General features: G+C 39.0%; 1 protein-coding gene across 2 annotated transcripts in view; it reads right to left on the bottom strand.

The window, feature by feature from the left end:
• The window catches only part of LOC143730774 (uncharacterized), a 251,597-nt gene that overhangs the window by 231,937 nt on the left and 6,269 nt on the right, over positions 1-13,391 (bottom strand). Inside the window, exons 2-5 of one of the 2 annotated variants that reach the window (XR_013200598.1) lie at positions 10,277-10,341; positions 9,896-10,064; positions 9,019-9,714; positions 5,175-5,320 (exon numbers count right to left, since the gene is read on the bottom strand). Coding sequence is in view for 1 of the 2 variants with exons in the window: in XM_077221363.1 (XP_077077478.1) it covers positions 9,896-10,064; positions 10,277-10,341 (234 nt within the window). In the remaining variant the exon portion in view is untranslated. The remainder of the gene's footprint in view (positions 1-5,174; positions 5,321-9,018; positions 9,715-9,895; positions 10,065-10,276; positions 10,342-13,391) is intronic. The other variant, XM_077221363.1, reaches the window with a different exon arrangement.

Here is a 13,391-nt window from a genome sequence, read left to right as displayed (position 1 = left end):
CCCCTTCAAATTTTGGAAGACGATTAAATCCTTGGCTGGAAATAAAACTGGCATCGAGCTGCCACCATGCATTCTTAAAGGGATACTTCAGGATTTAGCATTAAGCTTTGTATCAGTAGAAAACCAGTAGTATTTTCGAATTACCGTGCTTCCCCCCCCCCCCCCCCCTCATATCCCCCTGATATGAGAGATTTATGTATTTTTAGTTTGGGAAAAATCCTCCGATGACGCAAAAATCGTCATTTTGCGTCATCGGAGGATTTCTGGGCCAGAGGCTTAAAACTACAGCCAGTACTAGTAGCTAGTTCCACATGTTTTCACCACACCCATATGGGGCGGGATCTCACTCACAGAAAGTAAAGATAGTGTCAGCCATCTTTCTGTAGAAGCTAAGCTAACAGGCTCTTGCTCTGCGTATAAATTTTGTATAGTAGTCTAATCATGATTTACGAGTTTTGAAGTTGAAATGGCAGAAGGGGATTTCGAATATCTGTTGCGCGAATCTGATGCTCGCGGCTACCTGTACGAGCCGCAATACAGCGATGAACAGTTGCGGGAGATGGAGGAACACGAGGCGGCCGGAGCAGCTGCAGCAGCAGGGGAGCAAGACTCGACTCGAGCCCGGCCAGACTCGAGCTGGGGCGGACTGGAGGTGTCAGTGCTCTCGCTGTGCGCCTATGGAAACAGATAGAGAGTCCTATTGCTGTCGCGAATTTCAGCGATGCCATTTTCTTCTGGACGAGATAAATTGGAAACGCCAGCCAAAGCCCTCAGGGACAAACGGACGGCTTAGTGTAAAGTGAGTATTTGGTTTGTTTTTCTTTTTTTTACTAACACGTAATGAACAGAGTTTGGACACTCGGCATTATCACAATGTTCTTCACGCGTAGTCAGCTGAGCTATTGTTGTTATATTTACATCTATGATGGCATAGACTACTGTATGTGCAAATAGTTCGCATTGCTAACGTTGTGCTTAACGTTACTGTTTTGTAGACAATAATGCCGACGCCTAACAGCCTACCGTCACTTTATGGAATGGTTCTTCCAAGGCGAGCGACTTGGTAAAGACTATCGTCTCGTTTTGCCCACCTGTGTTGTCCAGGATATCAGACGGAGATATCCAGCTCCTGACGGGCAATACTGTGAATATAAGGAAAAAGCTGAAGCTCTGGAAGAGCTTTGAGTGTAAAAGTGTTAATATTAATTATTTTTTTAATTAAAAGTTATAACTCACATTGGTTGTGGTTCTTTTTATAAACCTTTACTGTTACTAGAGTATGTATTAGTCTAGAGAATGTGTGGAGAAATGTTTTGGATACTGCCGCCTGTAACCGGTAGGCGTGGTTTGGGAGTGGCCTGGCCTCGTAAGGGCAGCAAAGCAAGTGCATTCTGGGAGTTGTTGTCTTTCAGCGAAATGAGTAAAAAAACATTTTCTGCCTTTTCTCAGTCTAGAATGCTTCAATTTCAAAAATAATTTCACATTTCTACTATATAAATGACCACTAATAAATACACATTAATCTTCCCAGAGCTGAAGTAACCCTTTAAGGACTCACATAAAATATCCGATAAGGCTGAAATGATTGGCTGTTTTAATGAGCATTTTATTGCCTCTGGTTCCTTGTTCGACTCCCTCAACATTTCACATCAGAATCACCCTAAAGGTCATACTCATGGTCATACTAGAGTGAGTAATTATTTTCGTTTTTAATCCATTTTTAGTCTCAGAAGTGCATAAAGCCCTCAAACGTTTAGACATTAGAAAATCGGCTGGTCCTGATAACTTGGAGCCGTATTTTCTACAGTTAGCATCTGATTGCACCACCTTTGACTTATCTTTTTAATCTCTCTCTGGACACGAATGAAATTCCACTTATATGGAAATCTGTATTTGTTCTCCCTCTGTTAAAAGGGGGAGACCCGACCGATTTAAACAAATACAGACCCATCTCGAAATTGTCCGTCCTGGCTAAGGTTATGGAAACTCTGTTGAATGAACAATTGAAAGAGTTTCTAACTACTAACAATATATTGTCTAATTTTCAATCAGGTTTTCATAAAAAACACAGCACAACTACTGCAGCCCTAAAAGTAGTAAATGATTTCATTGACTCCTTAGATAAAAACAACTTTGTGCAGCTCTTTTCATTGACCTATCTAAGGCTTTTGATACTGTGGATCACGCAATATTAAAACAAAGACTTTTCAGTGTTGGATTGTCAGAACAAACAGTTTAGCTGGTTTGAAAACTATCTATCAGGTAGATCTCAGTGCGTGCAGGTAGATGGTCTCACTTCCAGCCCTCTTAGTATTTCCAAAGGTGTGCCCCAGGGGTCAGTGCTGGGACCACTCCTATTTATATTATATATCAACATTCTTGATCAAAATGTCTCCAACGCAAATTTTCATTTCTATGCCGATGATACTGTGATATACTGCTCTGCATCTACACCAAACCAAGCTCTTTGTCAGCTACAACTTGCTTTTGATACTGTACAACGTACCTTGTTTGATATGACGACAAAACAAAACTTATTTTGTTTTCCAGTGCAAAATCAAAGTCACGGAACTTTCTATCCATCACTACTTCTCAGGGCTCCGAGATCGAGTCTGTATCTCAATACAAGTATCTTGGTACTCTAATTGATGATTCTCTCTCTTTTAAACCTCACATTCAGCAGTTGGTGAAAAAACTGAAGCTGAAACTGGGTTTTTTATTTCAGAAACAAGTCATGTTTTTCATTTGAGGCCAAAAGGAGACTTGTTGCTGCCACTTTCATGTCAGTGATGGACTATGGCGATGTTATATACATGCATGCATCCATTCAAAGCTTGAAACTGCTGGATACTGTTTACCATGGAGCTCTTAGGTTCATCACAAACCTTAGAGCCCTTACTCATCCTTGTTCTTTGTATGATCGAGTTGGTTGGTCTGCATTGTCCACCCGTAGACTTAATCATTGGCACATTCTTATTTACAAGGCTATTCTTTGTCTGCTTCCCCCATACCTTCAAACCTACATCAAAAAGAAAGGCACAGGAAGATATTGTCTTCGTTCTGAGGACTTATTACTGTTATCTGTCCCTCAAGTCCGGACTGAATTGGGAAAGGGGGCGTTTAAGTATGCGGCCCGCTGTGCTTGCAATCAGCTGCAAAATGTCCTGATTCTTCAGGAGCCAATTTCACTGGTTGCTTTTAAATTACTTTTAAATAACATTGAGGCTACTCAAACTGGCTGTAGATGTTATGACTGATTACTCAGACGATCCTTGTTGTTGTTTATCACTTGTGATAAATATATATGAAATTTTGATATTTTATGACCTTGTAACTCACTATTTATTACCAGCATAAAATGTTATATGTTTTATGTTCATGTTATATGTTATATGTTTTTATGCCTGCAACCTTGTTAATTGTTCTGCCGCCTGTCTTGGCCAGGACGCTCTTGGAAAAGAGATTTTTAATCTCAATTAATATTAATTAATATTAAAATAAAAATTAAAAATTAATATTAAAATAAAGGTAAAAAAAAAAAAAAAAATTATATATATATATATATATATATATATATATATATATATATATATATATTAGGGGTTGAACCGACTAGTCGATTAGTCGACTAGTCGACCTTAATGCAATGCCGTGACGCTTTAAGCTTGACGTCAACTAGTCGCGTTGATCATGTGACACTATATGATTGTGCTAATTTTGATACATGTTGCAGACGACAACAGATGTAGAGCCCAGAGGGTCATTGCAGCAAGAAAGCAGCATTGGTACATCAAGTGTGTGTAAATACTTTACTAACCTAACTATATTGTTGAAAACGAAAGTAAAAGCATGACGCACGCTCATTGTTTTACCGGGAAATGATGGTTCAGTCTCTTTATTAAAATCATGAAAACATTATTTTTTTCTTATATTTATTTAAACATATTAATGATGTACCTCTAATTCACCCGCAATTAATTGGAATATAATTTTGTATTAGGCTACTTGGATCTGCGCATCACTAACGCGCAGATGTGAATTCATAGCTTTTTTTTTCTTTTCATCATGATGTAAACAGCGGGCTATTTACACCTGGCCACTTCATGTGTTTCTGTGATCTGATAGCTATCCGATCGTGAAAAGACCAGGTGTAAATGCCCTCCGAAACGCATTCGAGACGGATTTGAATCCGATCGCTCAAACTACTTCAAGAGGAGGTCTGGGGGCCGCCCGCATTCCAGACGAAACTGGACAAACTAAATGCATCTGGTTGTTGAGACCACATATGTAAATTGGACTTCTCCCAACAATGCTAAAAATAAACGCGTGAGAGTGTCTTAGCCTATATGTCATGTTATATTCATTATATGACGAAGCTATGGCAACACGCATCACCGCAGATGAGCATCTATTCATCAAGCCAACGCGCAAATCAAAGTGAAAGTAAGTCACAGACGCTTAACACACAATCATCTTCATTAAAAGTAAAGAAACAAAATGATCTTACCAGTGCTGTATCTCTTATTGCGGTCTTTGATTTTGAAATTAGCTGATAATCAATAAAATACAGCTCATTACTGTTGCTTTCGGTGACGTGAACTCCGTTAAATCTGCATATAGCGCGTTGTTTGAAGATCGGATTTCCGTTTTGCGAAAACATATTTATGTGACCAGGTGTAAATGGAATCGTTTTGATAAATCAGATCAGTAAAAACGCATGAAGTGACCAGGTGTAAACGACCCCATTATGAGCTGTCAGCATCTGTATAATTTTCCGTTAATTAATTGCAAATTGTGGCATGTTGCAAAGCAGTCCCATCTCTTGTGTTTTTTTGAATGACGTCATCGACTAGTCGACGTCGACTCGACTTTGATGTCATAATAGTCGACTTCAAAATATCTGAAGTCGTTCAACCCCTAGTATATATGTGTATATATATATATATATAAATTCAAACTTATTTAAAGAAATGTTACAATTATAATAAAAATATATAACTTCTTTCAGTTATACTGTGAAGGTAAATGCTTCTGCAAATTTTTCAATTTTACAAACTTTTGGTTTAAGCCAGTTCCACCATTTTTGCATTTTTCTAAATACAGATTCAGACACAAATAAATTTGAGATTTCTGGAGATATTGGCTCTGCTGCACACGCCTAATATTACTCTTACCTTAATGATTCTGCCAATCTTATTCAGCAATGTGCCTGATTGTGGACAAGGCCATGGTCTTCCTCCGAACAATCTTCCCACTCTTTCTGCTCACCTGAAACTGTGATGGGCATTTAGAATTTTCATGATAAATCCTGACAAGAAACCTGTAAATAAAAAAAAATAAAAAAATATTTTTCAACTAAATGAAGACAGTGATCACAATATGTAGCATCATCTGTAATAAGTCATGTGACAATAATAGGAGATAAGCTCTACTGGCTAAAAAAAATATTGGCCCACGGCCAAAGTTACTTGCCGACCCCTGCTCTAAGGCCCCGTCCACACTACTGCGTTTTCGTTTAAAAACGGAGAATTAAAACGAAAACGATCTCCGTCCACACCAGCGTTTTAGCTGCGTATTAGAATTGATCTCCGTCCACATTAAAACGACTGAAAACTCGGATCACGTGACCATTCTCCAACACTGTGCATGCGCGTGCCGGTGTAAACAGGAAACGGATGGACTATTCCTCAGATTTGATGAGGAAGCAAGTAACGTTAGCTACCTCTGCAAAGATTAGAAAATGTCGAAGACCAGAGATTTCTTTTCATGGACCGCCGCTGCACATGGGAATTGTCATAGATCGCTCGAATAATAGTTTGCCTCCGGCGCATGTAGGCAGTTATAGCATTGTAAAATGCAGAATTTACTTGCACAACAGCTGCTAACAAAGACATCAAAGTCAGTAACGCTTGTAATTCGTTATCCATGTTGCACTCACTAACATCAGCTACGTAGTCCAGGATGTTTTTGTTTGTTTTCTTCCGGTGACGGGACATGTGATGGGTGGCTGACGAATCAGGGAAGGATACGTCATGGGTGATGACACCCAATCATAGAGCCGAGCGTGACCTTCTACGTCATCGTTTCTAAACTCCTCCGTTTTGTCCCGTCTACACTAAAACGCCCTCCGGAGATTCAAAACGAAAAACGGAGCTGCAGCGTTTCTAAACTTCTCCGTTTTGGGTCTTCGTTTTTCCCGTTTTAGTGTGGACGGGAGGTGCAAACGTAGCAAAAGGTCTCCGTTTTTAAACGAAAACGCAGTAGTGTGGACGGGGCCTAAACCATCACTTATGCAAACCCCAGTGTTACTAATAGAAATCATTTTGTAAAAAAAAGTGTATGAATATAACAACAACTCTTGCGGGGCATTTTTTGCCTCCATGTCTTTCATTATAGTCATTCTAACCGCATTCTAATCGGCTACATCACGTAAGTTAGTTTAAGCTTGTGGACTCAAGGCGTGTTCTGTCCGAAATAAGAAACAAGTCAGTTTGCACATAGTTAAAACAACAATTACGATATTGTAGCAGACAATAAATGTCACAATTAGCTTTGTCTTCGGACAAAAATGCACACTTCTGACTGAGTGCTTCCTGCGGTATTAGGTCCATCAGGTATTAACTGAAGTTCAGATAAGCACGCAAGGTTCTGGCTGATCGCCAGGTCAGGTCCTCACAGACGTGCAAAAGAAAATCTGATCTAAATGAAAATGAGCGCGCGTGAATCAAAAAGAGGAATCTAAATTTTAATTTTATAACAATTATCCGAATCCTAACCTTGGGTATCAGGTTTCAGGATACATTGATCGATTTTCAATTCCCAACCCTATAAATAATGAATGCGCCAGTGCTTCCACCGACTTAACGTGGTAAATAACAAATGATTAGTTAATTCTGACCTTAAGAGGCTACATATGCAATCTAGGTTTATAAAATCACATCTACTAATCAAGTAGGCAGGGCCGGAGTGGGACTCATTTTCAGCCCTGGAGTTTCATGCCTTAGACCGGCCCACTTTAGTTCCCGACTGACTATATTAAAAAAATGTAATTAAAACCTCAGTATATAAGTCTGCAATAGTGTTCTGTACAGCCTTGTAATTCATTGTATATTTCAAAAAATATAATTTTCTATTCAGTGCAATAGCCGTACACAGGTTTTTATAAATACAGAGGTCCCAATTTAAAGTGATCTTGCTAGGGGGTTCGGGGGCATATTATTTTTCCACTGTCATTGGCAAAAAACGTATGTATATGTACAATAGGCTATTGCTACCTGCTCTCCTCTCTTATCTCCATCTCCTGCTCTTGTTCTTCTTCTCTCAGTCTCTTTACCTGTAAATCTCCCCTCCCCGAAGCTGAGCTTTGTTTGATTTGCAAACTGATTATTTATGTCGGTCGTTTAAAACTTCTATCGTAAAACAGCTGTTTAGTTTAGCCACTTGCATCTTATCTCGTGAACGCGTTGCGTTGGGATCACAGACTGTAGGTTGGGATTCGCGCGAGGCTCGCGCTTCTGTGAACATTTATCCTGCTTTGATCGGTCAAGCATTTTGCCTTTGCTGACGAGCGGTGTTTGAGTGCTGATGATGAGGTCGGTTATCTTCGCGCTGGTGGGTACGGCCCTGACTCGTAGGCGCTATTAGTTGTATCTCCTCTTTTTTGTTCGCACATCTCTAACAACTGACTTTTTTTTTTGCTGTGGGGCTGCGAGAAAATAATAATAAAAAAATAATGGGGCTGCGCTGTGACTTCAGCCTAGGGAAAGCATTCAACCCAGTGCCATGACAACACCGGCCCTCCTAGCCAATAAAAAAGACCGGCCCACCGGGAATTCTCCCGGTGCTCCCGATTAGCCAATCCGGGCCTGCAAGTAGGCCTACAAGCTATTAACACGAAGGAAATCCGCCCTACGTTATAGCTATAACATCAACGGCGCGGGCAGTTCTTAAACTAACGTTAAAGGGATACTCCACCGTGTTTTCATATTAAACTATGTTATTCCCTTAACTAAGACAAGTTGATAACTACCTCTCTCGTCTCAGTGCGTGCACTAAATCGCTCTGTCTTGCGGCGAAACTTTGTTAGCACTTAGCTTAGCCCAGTTCATTCAATAGGGGCCAAGCAGAGAAGCGACCAAACACCTCCACGTCTTCCCTATTTAAATTGAATGAACTGGGCTAAGCTAAGTGCTAACAAAGTTTCGCCGAAAGACATAGCGATTTATGTTACTGAAAATTTGTTTTGCATAAAAAATAAAGATTCATCACTAACCAGATATTTATGGCGAAAACTTTGCAGGCAGACAGCGATGCGAGGCAAAGGCGCTCTCAAAGTTGCTCATATAAATGAAGAGTTCTTCATAAAATGGCAGTTTCTGGTGGTGTTTCGTGGTCATTTTGTATTATTTTATTTAAATTTACAGTAACATGTCCCAAACTACATCGAAACCTTAGTATCATGTACACACAGAAATGTTAAAAATAAATGAAATACCTTGAATATCTTATAAGTTATAAGCTAGAATCCATGTATGAATGAAAATATTAAGATTTATGGTGCGTTCAAGTCATCTCGTATAGATCGTATTTACGAGGTGAACGCACATGAACGCCACCACAATGTCATGAATACCAGTGGGGAGCTCAGGATTTTCTTTAAGGCCCGATCTTTACGAGTTGGGGGCGTGTCAGTGAGAAACATGGCGGAATACCACAATATGGTGTTTAGCTGTGATATTGTCATGCTTTTCTATTGAATATGATAGCATTATAAAATAACAATGTAATATGTAACGATAAAGTTTAAAAACATAAAAATGAAAAGCACACCTTATGCAAATCTTTGTTCTTCATTTTATAGAACCAGAGTTTAAGAACCTTGCTGCATTTTTGTGTAATTAGTACACCGCCATCTTACTCAGACGAAAGTGACTTGAACCCACTTGCTGTTGTAAACACGACTTCCCACCTCATAAGTACGAACTTCCCAGGAGGACTTGAACGACCATTATTACTCACCAGATGACGAAGTTCCATGTCGGCAGGGAAGACGTACACGGTGCCCTGACATCACAGAAAACTATTTTAAAAATTGCGCTCTCATGCACCCCCCACTGACAGAAATGAAGAGTGTTAGTGCATGATCACCCAGTGTTTTATGTAAGAATAACGTTAGTAGGCTAGCAATTTTACCTGCAAAATTATTTCCCAGAATGCATTGAAAATCTACAGTAACTTACTGTCAATTATGTGCACAGTACAGAACTGTTGAGAATACAAAATAATACTGTGAAAACAACAAAATCTACAGTAACATACTGTACACAGGTTATACAGCAATAAACTGTTGAGAAAGTATAAGTATAATACTGTGAAAACAACAGAAATCATTTACAGCGTAAGAATAAAGTGCATGTAAATGGTCAAACTATTTGCAATATCAAGCAGCGTAATAGGCTGTTTTTGTACAGCCAAAAGTAACTGGAAGCGAATGACACCAGAAGTCAGACACATTCAGTTTAAGATAAGGTGAATATAATCTATGCGGCTCTTTAATATTTCCTACGAACGCATTTTCCAAATATCCCAATTGTGCAGGAAAACTGCGACTCCGGAAACGCTGCTGGCTGGACAACAGTGATGAAGGGTTTGATGAGAATCTCTCAGTTTTGACATCAGAATCAAACTTTACAGGCCCGTCTGGATCACAGGACACTAGAAATCACAAATATTGAGTTTATGAGATATTGTTCTCAATCAAATTCACCCTGTCAATTACACAATCACACTTCTGTGAAAAGCTTCAATAGTCTATAAGTGCAGAAAGTCAATCTGATGAATCTGAACAGTACATCATAATATGTTATTTAAAGTCCAATAATGATCAAACACTCACAGGTTGGCTTTATTCTCTCCATACTCTCACATCTATCAAGTGTCTCTCTGTTTTCCTCTCGTGATTCACTGGTTTGTGTCTCATTTCTGTCCTCCATTTTTCTCTCAGTCTTCTTGTTTTCTGCTGATCTGTGATTTCTGCTGATTTTCTTTCTCCTCTTCATTTGAATCTGTTCAATCACACAGACAGAGTTTCATTAAAGCGATATAACATCATATCACGAGACATCAGATCAACTCCTGATCAACATCTGCATGAGCTCAGTGTTATTACAACATCTCAGATTAACACTGCAATATTCATAATAATCAATGATGATGATAAATATATAAATGTGATGTTATGTGTGAGTCCTGATCATAATCATCTTTCTCTTCTCACCTCATGTTTGATCATATTTGATTCATCAGAACGACACTTTACAGCTCCGACTGGATCAACAGAGACTGTAAATGAAGAAAACAACCTGTTATCATCATAATTATCGAGCAATAGAAGGATTTAAGTTGTTAAAGTATGGTTAATTTATATTGTCATACTGTTTAATCAAAAATGCTTCCTTATTGCCTTGTTATTTGTTATTATATTCCTCGAAAGAAAGAAAGAAAGAAAGAAAGAAAGAATTATAATACAGTAACTGAACTGATGCTTTAGATTTAGATAAGAGTTTTATAAATGTTTGTCAGTGATTAAAAACCCTAGTCAGCAGAAGCAGCAGATACTTCTCTGTTCTGTTCACATACAGTATGCAGTGAGTGTCACAAGTGATCTGTGTTTCTCTTCCCCTTTAAATCTGTTTGTATTGAGAGAATCTGGCGAGAGAGAGCGGCTTAAACCAGTTCAAGCAGGATTAGTTTAGGGTTGGTTTATATCAAGTCAGGAGGTTTGTTGTCCAAAGTATGAGAGAGTTTTACATTAATGTTTCAAAGAGGCTCAGAGTCAACCGGTCCTTCCAGCTGAGTCAGAAAACTTTGCACGATAAAAAAATAAATTTGATGAATGATGCTATTACCATCAGAGTAACTTAGTGAGTAATTACACTGAACCAAATTATAAACGCTAAACTTTTGTTTTTGCCCCCATTTTTCATGAGTGGAACTCAAAGATCTAAGACTTTTTCTATGTACACAATAGGCCTATTTACCGGGGGGCGTTGTATACAAGTATCCTATATCGGCGTTTACAACAGCGTGTTCGCTCTCTATCCCCTATAGTATACTCTGTCTGATTGTTCCCTATCTCCTATATAGTGCACTGTCTGATCGTTCTCTATCCCCTATAGTACTCTGTCTGATTGTTCCCTATCTCCTATATAGTGCACTGTCTGATCGTTCTCTATCCCCTATAGTAGGCTACTCTGTCTAATTGTTCCCTATCTCCTATATAGCAGTGACGTGCGGTCTGGGTAGGCAAACTAGGCACTGCCTACCCTGCCAAAATTCAAAAATAAAAATGTTTATTAAATAATAAACTTGTATTTGTATTTTTACTGTTTATTCTTGTGATTTATATATGCAATATGGGTGTTATTCAAATTGTCTAGACATTACGATGACAAATGTAGCAGTTACGCATAATCAAATAACAAAATGGTAGAATAAGCAGTGCTTTTACGGTCCATTCATTGCAGACGACAAGCGAAAAACCCATGTTGCGCATGCACACTTCGATCCTGTATTCTTTAACATGTACGGCAAAAAGCACAACTCTGCTGTGCCTTTGGACGTAAATATGCTATGCCCGTACCCATCTACGTTACATATCAGACATGGACCAATTAAAATCGAGATATTACTGGACACATTTGCGTAGCTAACGTCATTACACCACAGCTAGCCTATGCCTAATCAAATTCAAAGTCAAAATGACAGCACCGGCCGTGATCACAGAGTTAAGAAATTTTTTCAAGCTCGAATTTAATTCAAAATCTGAGTTAATAGCAACAGGTAGGTCTACGCCTATGGAGCTAGAAATGTGTCTTTATTACATGTGAGAAAATAAATGATCTGAGAGAAAAAAAAAAGTTTGAGAGAAAAAGTTATCACACTGATAGCAAAAAAGCATTTCATGAGAGAAAAAAGAATATTTGAGAGAAAAAGTTTTCATACCAATAGCAAAAAATAATATTTGAGACTAAAAAAAGTTTTGAGAGAAAGTATTTTCTCATAGAACATAAAAAAATATAAATTTGAATTTTTTTTAATTATTTCTGAGAAAAAAAATCTCTCTTAAAATACTTGGAAAAAAAATCTCGAATATATATTTTTTGCTATCAGTGTGAAAACATTTTCTCTAAAAATAAAAAGTGTTTCTCTCAAAACGCTTTTCTTTGCTCTCGATGCAATTTTTTGCTCTCGTGTCAGGATTTTGCTTTAGCTGTGAAAATTGTGTCATGGGCGGGGCCACGTTCTTTTTTTCTTATTGGAACGTTCCTATTGGCCAGTCGGGTGAGCATCGTCTTGTCTTAGGAGTCGAACTGAATCATTACACCATTGTTCGCGTTCGGTTCACCTAGATAGATGCAGTCTCTGCCTTAGAGTTTAGATTCTCTGCCCGAGCCCAGGCCCGACCTCGGGCCGATATTTCCCGTCACCATCCTCGGGCCAGGCCGGGTTTTGATCTAGAGACGTGCACTCCCAACGCAAGAGAGTGCGGCGCGGGACTAGGTTTGATGGCCGAGTGCGAGCGCGGGCGCGGGCGCGGGCTGTAATGCACTCACTCTGTGTGTGTGGGTTCCGGGAGAATAAAACGATTTGTGGGACTCCCGCAAACTAGAAATATAAAACATAAAAACTAATACATTTTTATTCATCTGTTGCAGAAAAACAACAAGAACAACTAAAACAAAATACAAATGATTTACAGGACAGAGTTTTGTTTTATAACATGTTTGCAGCGTTGAGCGATGTAGCCAATCACAGACATATGTGTTGATTTCTTGAACGCAATGGCCAATCAGAAGCATTTAAGATAGTCTCCCCTCACTGCTCAAAACGGACTTTTTGTTCAGAGCTGAATTCTGTATGCTGGCAAATCCTCTAATTATAACAAACAAAGTGTATATATTATGAAAGATTCATTGTGCAGTCAGCGTCATTGATAATAACAGAGATGTGTGAGATCGCGATGAACTGATGTCAGCTTTAGGGATTTTTCAGGGAGCGCACTTTGCGCGCATTCAGTCATGCCAAACCATGCACTCAGTAGCTGCTTGATTTTATGTTATAACAGTGGTTTGTGTGTTAATGCTTTAATAACACATAATTTATCAGGAGCATTTATGCTGATGTGTATGATGGCGACACGTAGGCTAACTTGAAAGTATTTGGAGGTGCAGAACAGAGGAGGAGGAGAAAGTAACATAGAAAGTAGTTGAGAACGTCAGTTATAACGACCCACGTATTAAAATGGTCGGGACTCGGGTTTAAATCGGGCTCGGGCTCATAATTATTGTTAATGCGTCGGGCTGGGCTCGGACACAACGTGCACGGGCTCG

The sequence above is a fragment of the Siphateles boraxobius genome, unplaced genomic scaffold, assembly GCF_051911475.1.
Source record: "Siphateles boraxobius isolate OS27281-9 unplaced genomic scaffold, OSU_SipBor_1 81, whole genome shotgun sequence".
In the NCBI taxonomy this organism is placed as follows: Eukaryota; Metazoa; Chordata; class Actinopteri; order Cypriniformes; family Leuciscidae; genus Siphateles; species Siphateles boraxobius.
This window is presented reverse-complemented; position numbering and strand designations above follow the sequence as displayed.